Source organism: Tursiops truncatus, chromosome 20, assembly GCF_011762595.2.
Source record: "Tursiops truncatus isolate mTurTru1 chromosome 20, mTurTru1.mat.Y, whole genome shotgun sequence".
Lineage (NCBI taxonomy): Eukaryota > Metazoa > Chordata > Mammalia > Artiodactyla > Delphinidae > Tursiops > Tursiops truncatus.
In genome coordinates this window covers 37,554,280-37,569,952 of record NC_047053.1, presented here as the reverse complement: position 1 = coordinate 37,569,952, position 15,673 = coordinate 37,554,280, and the positions used below count along the sequence as shown (strand labels likewise).

At 60.2% G+C, this 15,673-nt stretch overlaps 3 protein-coding genes across 23 annotated transcripts in view; 1 reads left to right on the top strand and 2 right to left on the bottom strand.

Moving 5' to 3' along the window:
- The window catches only part of PGAP3 (post-GPI attachment to proteins phospholipase 3), a 22,727-nt gene extending 14,411 nt beyond the window's left edge, over positions 1-8,316 (top strand). For all 6 annotated transcript variants that reach the window (XM_073797612.1, XM_073797610.1, XM_073797608.1 and 3 more), the window contains one exon: positions 615-8,316. In XM_073797612.1, the coding sequence (XP_073653713.1) occupies positions 615-903 (289 nt within the window). In that variant the 3' untranslated portion in view covers positions 904-8,316. The remainder of the gene's footprint in view (positions 1-614) is intronic.
- Positions 3,899-4,923, bottom strand: TCAP (titin-cap). Its single transcript, XM_033848491.2, has 2 exons — positions 4,532-4,923; positions 3,899-4,294 (listed from the first exon to the last, which is right to left on the bottom strand). Exons 1-2 carry the CDS (start codon positions 4,639-4,641, stop codon positions 3,901-3,903), a joined length of 504 nt encoding a protein of 167 aa, XP_033704382.1. The 5' UTR covers positions 4,642-4,923; the 3' UTR covers positions 3,899-3,900.
- STARD3 (StAR related lipid transfer domain containing 3) overlaps positions 6,454-15,673 on the bottom strand; it is a 22,782-nt gene continuing 13,562 nt past the window's right edge. For 8 of the 16 annotated variants that reach the window (XM_033848475.2, XM_033848478.2, XM_073797603.1 and 5 more), the window contains 12 exons: positions 13,762-13,839; positions 13,299-13,376; positions 13,124-13,177; positions 12,608-12,725; positions 12,316-12,414; positions 12,042-12,097; positions 11,582-11,674; positions 9,794-9,856; positions 9,532-9,627; positions 9,071-9,150; positions 8,878-8,982; positions 6,455-7,207 (listed from right to left, as the gene is read on the bottom strand). In XM_033848475.2, the coding sequence (XP_033704366.1) occupies positions 6,646-7,207; positions 8,878-8,982; positions 9,071-9,150; positions 9,532-9,627; positions 9,794-9,856; positions 11,582-11,674; positions 12,042-12,097; positions 12,316-12,414; positions 12,608-12,725; positions 13,124-13,177; positions 13,299-13,376; positions 13,762-13,839 (1,482 nt within the window). In that variant the 3' untranslated portion in view covers positions 6,455-6,645. Of the gene's footprint in view, positions 7,283-7,335; positions 7,750-7,828; positions 8,190-8,877; positions 8,983-9,070; positions 9,151-9,531; positions 9,628-9,793; positions 9,857-11,581; positions 11,675-12,041; positions 12,098-12,315; positions 12,415-12,607; positions 12,726-13,123; positions 13,178-13,298; positions 13,377-13,761; positions 13,840-15,673 lie in introns of those variants that run through there. The other 8 variants (XM_073797604.1, XM_073797605.1, XM_073797606.1 and 5 more) reach the window with 8 other exon arrangements.

Below are 15,673 nucleotides of genomic sequence, written 5' to 3'. Positions count from 1 at the left end.
TGATGCCTCCCATATGCCCACAACACAAGAGAGAGCTCTGGGCCCTTGTAGCTTCCCAGGAGAGCCGCAGACTGCACTTAACACCAATCAGCACGGACTTATTTCTTTATTAGGTGCCACCTCAGATAACAGGGAATCTAGGTGGGTGAGGGCCGCCGACACTGTATGCACTGGGGCCTCACACCCCCACCTTCTTCTGGGCCCAGGCGAAGAAGATGCCCTTGACATCATCTACGCCTGTCCGAAGGTGGGAAGGCATGATGTAGGTACGCAGATCCCTCACCTCATAGCCACTACGCACCAGGGCCTCCCTCACCTCCTCCTCACGCACTGGCACCACTGCCAGCCTGGCCTCCCCAGCCAGGTACCATGACTCCTCCAGGGCCCCGATGAGGAGGAGGTGCCCCCCAGGCCTCAGCAGTGTAGTGATGTGGTCCAGGGCCCGCTGGAAGCTGGCAAGGTCCGGACTCACAGCCTCTAGGCAGAAGGTGGAGACCAGGGCATCGGCAGGCAGGGGCGCCAGGCTCCCAGCGCCCAGGGGCTGGGGCTGGTGCACGTCGATGGGCAGGATCCGCTTCACCCTGGCTCTCAGCTGGCACTCCTTCTCTTGGCAGGATTCACTGTTTGACTCAGAAGGCAGAGTCAGGACCAGGGCTCTGGACTGCCCACACCCCGTTCTCTGTTGCCTCCCACCAGCCACTCCGTGGGAAACCCCCTGCCCAACCTGTACCCCCCAGCCCTTACCCCTTGCCCTCGATGAGACAGACATGCTGGCTGTACACGCTCCAGTCGAAGGCCCCAGGCTCGTCTCGCAGCCAGAGCCCCAGCTCCTGGCGGTTCACCTCCAAGAAATCTGTCATCGTGATGTCCTCAAAGTGGGCGCAGGCGCTGAGCAGCTGGTAGATAGTGGGGCCTGAACCAATGTCAATGAGGGTGCGTCCAGACACCTCACCTGGGTGGGGCAGAGGAAGCAGGTCGTGGTGCTAGGCCTGTGCCTGCAGCCCCCAGCCTCAGTCACGGCCTCCCTTACCTGGGGCTTCTTCCCCCTCTCTCTGTTCCTTCTCCCCCTGGAAGTGTGTCTCTGTCTGGAAGAAGCATTAGCTCTGGAGTTAGACTAACCAGGGTCTGAGTCTGGCTCTAACGCCCGCTGACTTTTACCTTGGGAAATGAACCCAACCTCTCTGTGACTCAGGCTCCGCAACTATACACTCTAGTCACCTACCAGTGAGGATTAAGTGGGGGAAGTCTCAGGTGCCTGGCAGCTTCTCTCCTCCGCCTTTGCCCCTCATTCTGCATTCCCCCCCTCACTTCTCAATTCTGAGTGCTCTCCCTCCCGACCCCCCCCTCACGTGAGGGATGCTTGCTCCGCTTCTGTTTTCACCCCTTAACTACCTATCCCCATCTGGCTGTCGCGTGCGCGCCCCTTTGGCTCCCTGATGACTCTTTGTTCTGTTTCCCAGCGCTCACCGGTGGCGAAGGTCTGCGCCAAGCAGCGCAGCTTCCAAGGCCCGACGCCATCGGGGCCGCTCAGGTCCCCCCGAGGGGGCGCGTAGTTGTTGCAGAGGTAGGCGCGGGGCTCGAAGCGCTGGTAGGCCAAGGCGACTGCCGCCCGGCCCGGGTCTAAGTCGGGGGCCGCGCCCGCAGCGTGACTCAGGCCTGTCCCGCTCATGCTGCTGCCGCGGCCGCCCTTGTCCCCCGCTCGCCTTTATCTGCGGCCGGACCCCCGCCCCGACCTCTCCGCTGCGGGGGCGGCGGCTGAGCGATGAGCCGCCCGGGGCCACGCGCGCTGCGTTTCCCTTACCCCATCCATCTCCTTTAGTGTCGGAGCAGCAGACACACGGGGGGAGCATCCGTCCCCGCCCCTGCTCCACGGTTGCTCCCCTCTGCCCTCCACCCTTTGCCTCACCTGCCCTGGTCCAAGGCCAGCTCCCGCGCCCTGCCCCTCAGCTTCGTGCCCCCAGACTCCTTAGACCCCTGCGTCCACCAGCCCCAGCTCCTCCCTGTAGCTCTTCTCCATTCACCCCTTTTGCCTGGCATCCCTTCCCTTCTTTTTTGCCAGGGTTCAAGCTAGCCCTTTCCCCCATTCCCAGCTCCCAGCACCAGGGACATCTCTGGGACACCCTGTCCAACAGCCACCCCCCCTTCCTTAGTGAGGTCACCCCAACTCCCCTTCTCCGCCTCTCCCCTAGGCCTCTTTCGTCCCTGTCCTCCAGCGTTCCCCCCGCCCCCCGCCCCGACTCCAGAAAGGACAGTCCGTTCTGGCCTCCGCCACGGTCGCCCCGGGGCCCCAGAGCGGAGCTCCGGCCCCGCCCGTCAGATGGCAGCGACGATAGGGCAGGCAAGCAGGGATAAAGCACTTAGCGGACGGAACTGCCCGGGCCTCCCCTGCGGGCCCTGCAGGCTCCCAGCCGCGTATCTGGGGGCTGCCGAGGGCGGAAGGCTCGGGACGTTCTGTCACGTCCGGGGCGAGGGACCCAGGTGAGGACGGAAGGGCGCGGGGTGCGTTCTCCAGGCTGCCAGGGGTACCAGGGGACGCGATCCGAGCCTTTGGGTGCCAAGGGATTAGATGTGTCGCCTGGTCTGGAGTCTGACCCCTCTCATCTCCCAGCCCACACTCCAGCCCCCTCTGGAGGAGCAGAGCCAGGCCAGCCCTGCAGATTGCTTGGCACTCCAGGTACCAGGCTGTTGAGATGCCAGGGTCCCCCTTCCTATCCTCCCAAATGGGAAGTGGATTCTGCGGGGCCATCTCCGTGGTCTTCCTGGAGTGGAGCCCTCCTCTGGCTAAGTCTAGTGCCTCTCAGCCCTGGGTGGGCTACCAGCCCCTGGCCTCCTCTGTGCCACACCCTTACCCTCACCTTGTCCCAAAGGGAAAGTGTCTTCTTGTTGGACCAGGCAGCCAGGTTGGGACATGAGTCACCACAACAGCTGCAGGGGTCACACACAGGAACCTGACCACCCCCTACACACCCTACCCCCAAGAACCCACCTTGGGCTCCCAGGGCAGGGAGGGTAGAACGCCTGACCCCAGCCAAGGATTGATTCTGTCTGGATTCAGAACCAAGAGAGAGGTCAGCCTTGGGGTCACTGACCCCATCCACACCCTGAGGCACAGCTGAGGACAGTCCCGGTGCCAGCCCCTTCCATATTCTTCATGAGGTCATTTAAACAAACCCTGGATGCCAACTGGCCTCCTGGGCACTGCCCAGTGCCAGGGGACTCACACAGAGGCCAGCACTGCAGAGCAGAGTCAGGGGGACTGGACAGACAGCCACCCTGTTTATAGCTCTGTCCCTGCAACCCTCCCCGCCCCCCCCGCCCAGGAGCATGGGGTGACCCACTAACTCTGCCATATTTAGCTCAGATGCAGGGCCTGTTCCCAGAAGTGAGCATGGGGGGGACACCAACGGGTGGGCCCCTCAACCACCAGGAAAGAGACGAAACTCTGGCATGTGACTGAGCATTTATTGCAGCGCTAACAGAGGGTGCTGGGAGCTCCACCCTGCCTCGGCCCTCTTCACGTCCCCCTGCCTCCGCTCTTCTCCAGGCCTCCTTCCCTGAGCATTCCTTATGCTTTTTCTTCATCCTTCTCTGAAGCTGAAATCTGGACTGGGGTCACTCCTCTCAGGGACCTCTTACCCTCACCAGCATTTTCTGCCTTTCCTCCTGGGGGTACTCAGCTGTGCTGGCCCCCAGCACTCCACCCTTAGTGCCCACCGTCTTTGCTCCCTCCCTGTGGGAACTCAGGAGACCCAGGCATCCTGGCCTCTGGCTTCCACCTCCCCTAGCCCCCAATTCTGGGCAAACTACAAAGCTTCCATGGCCAGCAGCTCCCCTCCGTGGTCCTAGCCAGGAAGGGCCCAGCCCAGGGCAGGCACTGTGGAGCCCAAGTCACCGTCCCTCTCAGCCTCTCTGTGCTTCCTGGGACGTGGAGCGAGACAGGGTGCGACACAGGGCGCCGGGCTTGCTGACAGGCACCACAGGGGGCAGCTGCTTGGTGATCTCGGCCACGTCCTGGCGGTCCACACACTGGCCACCCAGGGCTGCTTCCAGTGCCAGCAGCTCCTGCAGCTGGATGGGGGTGTCCTCGTGCTCCTCCTTGGTGGAGCCCACCTTGGCAGGGGTGAAGATGGGCAGCGGCAGCATCCGCTGGTAGGGCAGCTGGTACTCCTGCAGCCCGCGGCCCAGGATGCCCATCCGCATCACCAGCCAGGGGGAACGCTGCACCAGCGCCTGGCACCGCCCCTGCCGGTGGTAGGTCTCCCGCCGCTGGGCATCCTCCTCATGCAGGGAGCAACTGGGAAGGAGAGGGGAAGGGGACACTGAACTCCTGTGATCTGTTGCCCTCCAGTCACACGCTGAGGACCTGGGGTGCCAGGACCTGGGGTGCTGGAGGGGTGACTCCACTTCGCTCCCCCCAGCAGGAACTCTCCTGGCCCCCACCCCCCGAAACTTCTCCTGGCCTTTGCGCTCTGGCTTCAGGAAGGGTGCTCTAGGGGAGGGGAGGAGGGACCCCCAGCTGGCCAGCACTCACCCCTCCTCAGGCCGTGTGGACAGCGTCAGATCCTTCCACTCAGCCCAGAAGGCCTCTCGGCGCTCACAGTCCTGCTCGGACACCTGGCAGCTCAGCTCTGAAGTGGCCATGATGACCGCTCACTCCCTCTGGGCTCTGTTCCTCCCATGCCCTTTAAATAGCCCCACCCTCCCCCTCCTCCAGGGGCTATTTTCAGGCCCTCTGGCGTCAGATGCTACAAGCAGAGCCAAGACTCACTGCTGGGGGATTCCGGGCCCAGGGCGGGGCTTGGGGTACCTGGACTCTGGCTGCCCCCAGGTCAGAGGTCAGCTTTTGAAGAGCTCAAGGTGCTCCTGTGGGGGCGGGGGTCCTCAGCGTGAACCTCCAGGTGTCTGACACTCCTCAGACACCATCTGGGACCAGGCACGTGCCCAGCCTCGTGCCACCTTGGCACTTGCCCTCTGCCCCACCCCTTCCCCTAACCCAGGGAGGACAGCGGCTTGTCTGTAAACAGAGCAGGAAACAGCAGGAACCGAGGCCCCCTCTGGGCTCTGTACCAGGCCATCGTGTCCTTCCCCACTGCCTGGGCTCAAGGGCACATCCCCTGACTATCCCCTCAGCAAGAAGGGACAGTGCCGCCACGTCCTCGGGCATCCGCCCCTGAAGGCCTGGCCCCTGACCACCACCTCACCAGCAGGGGCAACGGAAGTTAATTCCACACGTGGGATCCTGGACGCCAACCTTTGCCAGGTGTCTTCCTTTGCCGTCGGGCCAGTAGGGTGGGGGGAGCAGATGTGGGAGGTGGCCCCAGCTCTACCCCAACACCTCAGGTGGGGTGAGGTGGGAATCCAGGGGCTCCAGGGAGTGGCAGCCAGAGGTGGCTCTAGCCCCAAAGCAGCCATAAATGGGCTACGTGACTATGGGTCAGCGTCTGCCCCTCTCTGGGCCTCATTTTGCCCCCTTTCTGTTCACAATGGCCGTACCAGAGGAGTTCTGGGTCCTGCCAGCTCCAGGGTGCCACTGGGCAGGACCTGGCTCTCATCCCCAGGGAGAAGGCCAGTAGGAGGGCTGCCAGGACAGCCCAGCACTGAGAGCAGCGGCGCGTGCTGCTGGAAGCTGGCACGCAGGGTGGAGGGCATGGGGGAGGAGGAATAAGGGCATCGCTGAGTGGACAAAGCAAAGGGCACCAAGAGAGGCAGGGACAGGAGCTGAGATGAGAACTTAGTGGTAAGGCCTGTGGGCACCCACCTGGGGCAGAACTGCATCCTCTTGACTACTGAGCACTACACCTGATTCTTGGTATCTTTTAACCTTACAAAAGCTTTTATAAAGTAGGAAATGGAGGCTCAGAGAGGTAGATTTGCCCAGGGTCGCACACCTAGCCAGGACCAAGAGGAGACCCCGCCCCCACCCCTGGCTCTAAGCAAGTCAGCTCCTCCGGAAGCCTGAAGGCAGGGAGGGGGGAGGGCAGGTTTTCTGGTGGCCCCAGTGTGATGGGGCAGAGACGGGAGGTTAAGTGGAGCCCAGAGGCCCGGATCCCGGAGGTGCATCAGTGACCTGGAAGGCCAGGCCCCACGTCCAGGCTCCCCCCGGACCCCAGCCTTGGGACCCCAGTGGCAACCAAGGCCTGCTGTGGGTACTGCCAGGTCTCTCCCTACCTCCCTCCTCCCAATCCTGGGCTGGAGACCTTAACCTGACCTTCCCTCACCGGAGACCCAGAGACCCGGCAGGGAGGTGGGGAATTTTTCTCTGAGCAGTCATCTGCCCAGATGAACCATTCAAGAAAGTTGGGGGTGGTTCCAGGAACTGGGGCTCCACTGGCTCCATCCCGGCTCTGCGAGGCTCTGAGAGGGTGTGTCATGTGACGGCTGCAGCCTCCGCGCGGTGCTGCCCTTCTCTTCCCTCAAGAGGCCAGGCTGGAAGGACTGCCTTTTTTTTTTTTTTTTTTTTTGAGTTCATGTCTTTAATTGGCTCAAATTACAAAGGTCCCCAACGAGGCCCTGGGCGGGGCGGGGGGAGGCAACCTGAAGAGAACCTGGGAGAGGCAGGCTCCCTGCCAGCACCCACCACTCCCACCTGCAACCTACACCCCCACAAGTGCAAGTGGAAAAAGGTCCCAGACCCTTTAAGTAATCCTAAAACACCGTGATGAGAGAGCAGGCGGAAGAAGGGGGTCCTGCGCCTTCACAATGGTGACAAGGCTGCCCTGACTTCTGTCCTGCCCAGGGTCCTCCCCAACCAAGTCCGAGGTTCCCATTCCAGACCCCGGCCTGGCCAGGTGGGGACAGCGGATCTCCTCTTCCAGGAGGCAGGGACGCCATGTAAACGTCGGCAGGATGGACCCCACTGGCCTCAGCGGCAGAGTCAGACGCTTGAGCTCTCGACCTGCCCACGGCCAGGGCTTCCAGGCACAGTGAAGCGCGTGGAGGGTGGCAGCTTGGGGCCGAGGGGCTGCTGTGGGAGGAAGCCCCTTCCTCCCCACTGTTTGAGGCCAGGTCCTCTGTGGGCAGCGGGAGGCCCAACCGGCCCCTCCTCTGGCTCTGGAGGCCGTGGCGACAGGACCCTGGCCCGCAGGGTGGTGAGGGGGCACGCTCATGCCCGTGCACCCAGCTCTCCGATGCGCTGCCGCAGATGAAAGGCAAATTCAAACATGGTGGCTGCGAGGCTCTGGTGGATAAGGTACCGGGGCAGGCGGCCCTGGGGGAGGCGAGAAGTTCCAGGAAGGCTTGCCCTGGGCAGGGGCTCCCCCTCAACAACTGGCTCCAGCAGGGGCTGCTCTGGGCCAGAACACAGGTGCAGCTCTGGAATGCAGCCTAGGCCGCCCTCCCCCCTCCCCCCTCCCCCCTGGCAGGAAGAACATGCCGTGCCCCGGGTTTGGCGTGAGTCACACAGAAAGACCTGGGAGGGGCTGGGCTGGCAGCCAGCCACCCTTCCTGGGGTCCTCGGGAGTCAGAGGTAAAAAGGGGAGGCACAAGCCCGCCGGCAACTCAGGGTGAGAAGACCACCTGGACCCTGCCCCCAGTTTTAGAGTAAGAAAGGAGGCAGAGAGTAGGGGAGGCTCTGAGCAGAGCAGGGAGCGCCCAAGGTCACACAGCAGAGGCCCCTCCGCTCCACAGAACCTGCCTCGCAGCCCCGGCGCGCCCACCTTCAGATCTGCATTAAGGATCCAGATGAAGGTGCAGACTCCAGGGTTACTGGCTGACTTGAGCACAATGAAGCCCCCAGGACCATTCTCCCCCCTGAGGAGAGAGGCACCAGTGGGGGACCTTGGAACCAGGCAGAACCCCTGACTCCCCCCCCACCGCCCCATTCTTGGCCCACCCTGGACTGGGGTGGGAGAGCGAAGGGAGCTGCTGGTCCAGCAACCCCCTCGCTGCCTGAGCAGGGCCCAGGACGGGTGTCCCAGAGGCCACAGCATACAGCCCTCCACCCCCACCTGCCATGTGACGCTCGAATCCTCCTACAACCGCCTGCCGATGTTTGCATACCCCCAGTGGCAGGGAAGCCCCAGCTCACCGCCTTCCCAGCCCTCATCTAGTCGGTCCAGGGATTCTAGGTCTGCTCTAGTCCTGAGGAGGTGGGCTGGGCGGGCACTTCTCACCAGGGCCCAGCTCTGGGAGCGGTGCAGTGCCACTGGTCTCCAGGAGGGGGCGCCTTGTCAGGCGGCGTCAGGCCTGAGCTGTATGGTGCACATCCCATCTCCATTTAATTCGCCTACAGCTCCCCTGACTCCATATAAGGAAGCTGGCACCCAGAGGGGAAATGAGCTTGCCCATCACCCAGCAAGTCTGCGGTGGTGGCGAGACCAGAGCCCCAAGCTGACACTCAAAGAACAGTGCTCTCTGAGGAACCCCAGGACAGAAGGGGAAGAGTGGGGTATCTGGGAGGAGGTCACCTGCAGGGCTAGGATTAGACAGCAGGAGAATTGGAGGAGGCCCTGGAACAGGCAGCAGAGAGTAAGGCCTCTCCTTTGGAGGTACTTCCAAGCGCTGCAGGAAGAAGGCAAGGCCGCGGGGCAGGCAGAGGGGATGAAAGGGGCCCGAGTCTCCTCAGGCAGGAAGTTGATGGTTCAGAACACAGAGCCTCCTGCTCAGGTCCCCCAGACCAGTGCAACCTCATGGCTCCCAGCCCCCTTTCCCGGGCTGGTCCCTATTCATCCCCATTCACAGTCTATCCTGGAGCTGCCCTCCAGCCTGGTGGTGGGTCCAGCCTCCAGCAGATAAGCAGGATTAGGGGCAGCGGGACTGGGGACAGGAAGGCAGCCTCGGCAGGAGAAAGTGCCCAACTGTACACACCGACCCTGCCCTGTCCCCACAGCTACCAGGGGAGGGGCCGGCGCAGACGACCCCAGGCAAGGCTCAGCTCACCTGACATATTTGTGTGTCGGGGGCTTGGCGCAGTGGGTGGTGGCGATGCCCGATGACAGGTATCGGTCTCTGCGCCGCTCAATGCGTCGGACGTTCACGAAGTCCCTGGAGCGGGTAGGGTTAGGTCAGGGGGTGCCGAGAAAGTCCAAGGAAGGCGGACTGGCTGAGAGGAGGGAGCATGGGGGCCACTCACCTGGGGGAGACCACACCGCCCGCGGCCCCCGAAGACACATCGTAGGAGATGAGGGTGTTGTCTTCTACTCGCTGCAGGATCTGCGGGCGTCAGGGCAGACGTGAGGTGTATCCACCCCAGGAAAACCCCAGGGAAGGGTCCCAGCATCTCAGGAAAGCCCCAGGCCAGCCTGCTCTCCGCTCAGGTCCCTTAATTAAGAGCCATTCCCATTCATGGGCACTGGCTGGGCCAGGCGCTTTGAGCTTTTCCTCTTTGCATCTTCCCCACCCTCTCCAGGAGGCACTAGTACGACCATCCCCATTTTACAGATGGGGAAGCTGAGGCACAGGGCAGTCCAATGACATGACCTGGGTCCCCTGGGGGTCACTGGCCATGCTGGGGTACAACTGCGCCCTCATCTGCCATGTCGCTCTGCCTCTGCCCTGAGGGGTGACCAGGCCTGGCCCCCTGGCTCGGCTCACCTGGCAGGCTGTCACCGTCTTGTTCCACAGCACCATCCTCTCGGGCTGCAGGATCACCTCCTGGTACACCAGCTCCGCGGGGCAGGGCAGGAAGGTCTGGAGCAGGGCGGGCAGAGGGCTGGGTGGTGCCAGATGTACTCGGGCACACCAGCCCTTCCCTCCTGGTTGGGAGAAACCTGCCGGAGGGTCCCCCTACCCCCGGGCTCTTTCCTCGAGTCCCAGGCAGAGCAGGAGGCGCCAGAACACCTCTTCCCTCACTCACCTTCAGGATGAAGGTCTTGCCATGAAAGGGAACCTCGATGGTGTACACAGTGTCCCCATATTCCTGTGGCAGGGACAGAAGGGTGGCAGGGAGGTGAGCGTAGGGCAGAGGGGAGCCTGGGGGGCAGGAATGGGTGACAGGCAGGGCAGGTTTTTAACAGCTCAGGGTAGAAAACTCCAGGAGTTTTGGGATATCTGAGCAGCCATTAAAGAACAGTGGTTCTGGGACCTCCCTGGTGGCACAGTGATTAAGAATCCGCCTGCCAATGCAGGGGACACGGGTTTGATCCCTGGTCCGGGAAGATCCCACATGCTGCAGAGCCACTAAGCCTGCGAGCCACAACTACTGAGCCCACATGTCACAACTATTGAAGCCCACATGCCCACACGCCTAGGGCCCATGCTCCACAACAAGAGAAGCCACCGCAATGAGAAGCCCATGCACTGCAACGAAGAGTAGCCCCCGCTCGCCGCAACTAGAGAGCCTGCGCGAAGTTATCTACAAAGACCCAACGCAGCCAAAAAATAAAAAAGTGGTTCTGCCTCCTTGCCTCCTTCACTGTTGGTGGGAATGTAAATTGGTGCAGCCACTATGGAAAACAGTATGGAGATTCCTCAGAAAACTAAAAGTAGAATTACCATACGATCCAGCAATCCCACTCCTGGGAATATACCTGGACAAAACTATAATTCAAAAAGAATTCAAAAAGTCCCTATGTTCATAGCAGCACTGTTCACAATAGTCAAGACATGGAAACAACCTAAATGTCCATCAACAGATGAATGGATATAGAAGATGTGGTACATATATACAATGGAATACTACTCGGCCATAAAAAAGAACGAAATAATGCCATTTGCAGCGACATGGATGCAACTAGAGATTATCATATAAGTGAAGTAAGTCAGAAAGAGAAAGACAAATACCGTATGATATCACTTGTATGTGGAATCTAAAATATGGCACAGATGAACCTATCTACAAAACAGAAACAGACTCACAGACATAGAGAACAGACTTGTGGTTGCCAAGGCGGGGGGGGAGGGAGAGGGATGGACGGGGGTCTGGGGTTGGTAGATGCAAACTATTACATGTAGAATGGATAAACACCAAGGTCCTACTGTATAGCACAGGGAGCTATCTCCAATCTCCTGAGATAAACCATAATGGAAAAGAATATAAAAAAAGAATGTGCATATGTCTATAACTGAGTCACCCTGCTGTACAGCAGAGATTAACACAACATTGTAAATCAACTACACTTCAATAAAAAAAAAACAACAGTGGTTCCGACAAATGTTCTGCAATGAGGAGAGAAAGGCTTTTGATATCAAGTTTAAAGGCAGGAGCACAGCTGCGGCTGCAACCACGAAGGACTGTGTCTCCAGGCCGACAAGGGCTGCCAGAGGAACTGGCCAGAGAAAGGGATGACGATGTTTTCCCTCTGTTTTCCAAGCTCTCTGCCATCTTTTTAGATAATACTGTTTTGACCCTGAAACAAAACACCAGACACAGGGCCAAAGCCTGGCTTCCCCTTCAAAGCTGGAGCCGAGGGAGCAGAGCAGCAGTGGGGGGGGGGGGGGGGGGGGGAAGCAGGGAGAGGGGCGGTGGGAATGTCCAATGCAGCCCAACCAAGTGGCTGACCCCAGGGCTCAGCCCCCTCTCCCGGGGTTAGGAATATGGTTCCAACCCGTGCAATCTTTGGGCTTATTTCTCAGGCCTCAGAAAAGGGAGGGAAAACTCCCCACAGGAAAACCCTCAGGATCAGGTGGGAGACAGGTTTCTTACATTATTCTTCTCAAACTTCCAGTTCTCTTCCTGGGCCAAGATCTGGTCCACCACCGCCATAGCCTCCTTCCCCTGGAGGATGTACTCCCGTTCCTGGCCAGGGATGGGAGTCAGGAAGGGGTCAGCCTGGGGTCTGCACCCCACCTGCTCTTTCTGCACCGGGCTGGGTGGGAAGCGTGACTCAGCCAGATGTCCAGATGCCGGGTCTGGGCTGGTCTCCCGGGCCCTGCGGGCTTCCTGGGACCAGGTGCCGTGGCTGCGGTTGCTACCCCCAGGCCCCAGGCAGGAAGCAGACCAGTGGGCCTGACCGACAGTGGGGCACACACCCAGATGGACACGGACTGGCATTCAGGCTGCCTAAGGTCTACCCTCTGCTGGGAAGCCCCTGCCCACCTGGCTGAGTGCACCACTGGCCCCTCCTCCAGGGTGCCCACCCGGGGCGGGGTAGGCAGCCAGATACCTGGGCAGAGAAGCCTTTCTTCCCAACAACTTCTTCATCTGATTCATTGTCAGACCCTGCAGAAAACAAGCAGAGGACAATGGGAAGAGGCGGAGAGAGCGGGGCGGCGGGGGTCGGGGGGGGGTGGTCGGGGTACAAGGGCAATGGTGTAGGGGTATGAAAGCGGGTGTGGCAGAGGGCTGCTCGCTTTCCCAGGGGAGCTAACACGAACAGAAAGAACAGACCCAGCCAATGCCCCTCCCCGAAGGCAGTTCTCCCACCCACCAGCCCGCACCTGCAAAGGATTCTGGGGGTGAATAGAACTGGCCCTCGGACAGGGCGCCGGAGAAGAGCAAGGGTCCTCGGGCGACAGCAGCCTGGGCAGCGAGATACCCTGGGGGAGCAGATGTGGGCAGCCATCGCCCCAGACCAAGGACAGTCAGCCTGGGGTCCCCCAGCCCAGGCTCACCCTAAGGCTCCTAGAGGCAGAGCTGGCAAGAGAGCTCAGAACTGGCTCTCAGGCCCGAAACTCTCCTCTCCTGGGTGGGGCCGACCCTCACTGCACCCCCTCACCCCCCAGCACTCACATCGCTCCTCCTCAGCCTCCTGGGGTAGGACTTTGAAGTCAAGGAACCAGGTCTCCAACCAGGCGAGGACGAAGGAGACGATAGGGAGCAAGTAGCCGAAGGCCCCTTTGCTGAGCAGCTGTGGAGGGAGGGGGCTGGGCTCCACGGCAGGGAGTCACCTCAAACCCAGAGCCCCACCCTGGGGCTACCAACTCTGGCCTACACCCCACTCCTGGTACCAGCTGTGGGGACCCTCTGGGGCACACGCCTTTGAGATGGATGGATTAATGGGTTCTGCAGCAGGATAAACTCAGGTTAGGCTAGAGGAGGAACTTTCCGTCCTTGGGGCTGCAGCAGGGCGAGTGCGGAAAGCCAGTGGAGATGACCCCTTAGAAATCTCAAAGGACAGGATTCCCCCTCACCCCAACCCCGACAACAGGGTCAGACACCCAAACTCAGAGGAGCGGCCCCTTCTTGGGAGAAGCCCACCCCTCAGGCCAGATGCCCACCAGACCAGCCAGACCCTGAGCCACTGACCTCAGAGAGGATGACCTTGACAATGAGGAATGCACTGGACACCAGCGTGGTGACCTGCCCAGGGGAGGGAAGGAGGAAGAGAGCGAACACAGAGGCTGGGGAGTGAGGCCTCCTCCATCCCATCTCTTGCGCCAGCCCCGCCAGGGCCTGAGAGCTGCCAGGAAAGGCATCTTACCGCAATCACCCACCAGTGCCGGAGCCGCAGCACAGCATAGCCCAGGAGCAGTCCGGAGAAGCGGAAGGCGGCCAGGACCTGGTGTGGGGGGCCGGGGAACCATCACGGGCAAGCCAATGGCCCTACCGCTGCTGAAGGCTGGCCTCCCCCTCCAGTCCTGCTGCCTGAGGCTCCCTCCACATGGTGCGCACACCCCAGGAGAGGATGGCCGAGGCCAAGTCAGCGTTTCTTTGGGGACGATCTGGATGTGACCTTCTTGGATAGGGGTCTCTCGTCTTCCCCTCCCACTTGGGGCTCTCTGAAGGTGGGGCCTCATGTAGGAACCCGTTTGAATACTGAGGGCTCCCTGAAGATAGGAGCAAGTCTCCCTGATCAGATTAGGATGTGTGTTGCGAGAAGAGAATCCAGCGAAAAGAGTCACGCTCCTATGCCCTCTGTCCCCAGGATCTCCAAGGCCACTCACCAAGATGTCAAAGAAGGAAGTTTTAAAGCTGTAGTGGACGATCTCCTGCTCCAGGTTCTTCTGGATGCCTGTGTTGGTCTGAAGAGAGAGATGTGGACAGCTCTGCAAGCGGAACCAAGTCCCCAGGGCTGCCCCTTGTTCTCCCAGGGGGGAGGGGGCGGGAGGGGGAGAGAGTAGAACCAGGAGGAGAGGCTGCAAATGCTCAGCTACCACCCAAGAAGCCCCTGAGGCAGCAGGGGAGCCCAGCCAGGGACCTGAGACCCCAGCACTATTACTGTTTCTCTAAGGATCCAGGCAGCCCAGACAGGCGGGGCTAAGCTGAGGCCCAGACACTCGCGGGCACACTGCCCAGGAGGAGGCAGGCCTGGAGGGCCTCGGGGCTGTGCAGGAGAGGCGATGAGCCCTACGCAGGTAGGCAGCGCTGGCACACAGGGTGCTGGGAGCGTGCCTCCCTCCCACCACTGCGGTGCTCTATCTTCCCAGCCAAGCATCCATCTGGGGTGATGGGGGCCAGGGGTGGGCAGTGGTGTCAGACGGAGCCCCAGGTGGCAAATCAATTGATTAGGTTTGTGCTTAATGGGCAAAATCCATCATGCTGCTAGAGGGGATGGCATTCAGAGCGAGCAGACTGGTCCTTGCCCCTGCCCTCGCCACCCACACATTTTCAATGGGACCCCTGAGACCCTGGCTGGGGAGTGAGGGGTATGGATGGACACTGAGAGCTAGAGCAGCCTGAGGCTTCAGGAGGAATGGGGTGGCAGGCTTACGCCTCTGCAGGTGGGGCGCCAGCCCCCGGAGAAGGGGGGCACAAGGGGACTCTCAGGAATGGGGCCTGGGAGCCCTGAAGGGGAAGAGCCTTCACACCTGGACCGGGGCTTCTGATCTCCGGCAGATGGTATGAACTGGGGCAGGGGGGCTTGAGGGGGCTTGTTAAAGATACAGATGTTCAGACACTGGGTCTGAATCTCAGGCTGAGCTGAGCATCTAGAATGGTTATAAAACTCCCAGGTGATTCTGATGCTCGGGGCAGGAGCCAGCAATGTGGACAGCCCCTCACTGAACTTCGAGCCCCGGCACATCCCCACTGAATGCCTCAACCTCAAGACGGCTCTGAGCCCCGTGGAGTCTGACGCCTCGCTGCCCCTGGTCTGACACCGCACCCCACCCCAGCTTGGTCCACCTCTTCCTCCTGACTGCTCCCTCTTGGGCTCCACGGCCCCTCCCACCCCTAACAGCCCCTGTCCCTCAAGCTCTGTCTTCCACCATTTTTCTCTTTACAGAGAACTCTCCCTCTGCCTGGGTACCCGCCTGCCCACTGCATGAGGACCCAGGACAGTGGAGTTCCAGCCCCTGCTTTGCCAGGGGCTACAAGACTTTGGCACAGGTCTTATAACCCGGCCAGGGTCGTTGCATCCACTGGGCAACACACAGTCTGTTAGAAAATTTAAAAAATATATGCTCCAAAATATGAAAATAAGATGACAGAACTGAAAATTAATAAAATTTCAATTAAGTGTCTACTGAGTGAAACATTATGTTGATTCTATGAACTATTAAATCCAGCACTCTGAAATTTTTCATCACATTTGAAAACAATTTGGAGGTTAGATTTGCGCACTTTGCAAGAATTCCCAAGTCTGCATGATGACTGCTAAGCTATTACAGCCAATACAGCCAGAGAGTTTCAAAAGTAAAATTATCAAAAAATTTTTTCAGCTCTTTTCTGGCAAGTAAATATATATACCGAATGAAGGATGTGGGTGAATTTTAGTGTCTGCTTTGAGATGCTGCACGGGACCTTCAAAAGCAAGAATGTCTAAGACCTCGGAAGCTCTTCAAGCAGCCCTGAACCTTGCTGGGCCTCAGCTCTCTCATCGGTAAGATGGTCCCAAAGGCCCCGTGGCTGTGGCTC

Coding starts and splice junctions, on each gene's coding strand:
- TCAP (XM_033848491.2), bottom strand. CDS start 4,641: ATGGCCACTTCAGAGCTGAGCTGCCAGGTGTCCGAGCAGGACTGTGAG. Junction 4,295..4,531: donor TCCACACGGCCTGAGGAGGG/GTGAGTGCTGGC, acceptor TCTCCTTCCCAG/TTGCTCCCTGCATGAGGAGG.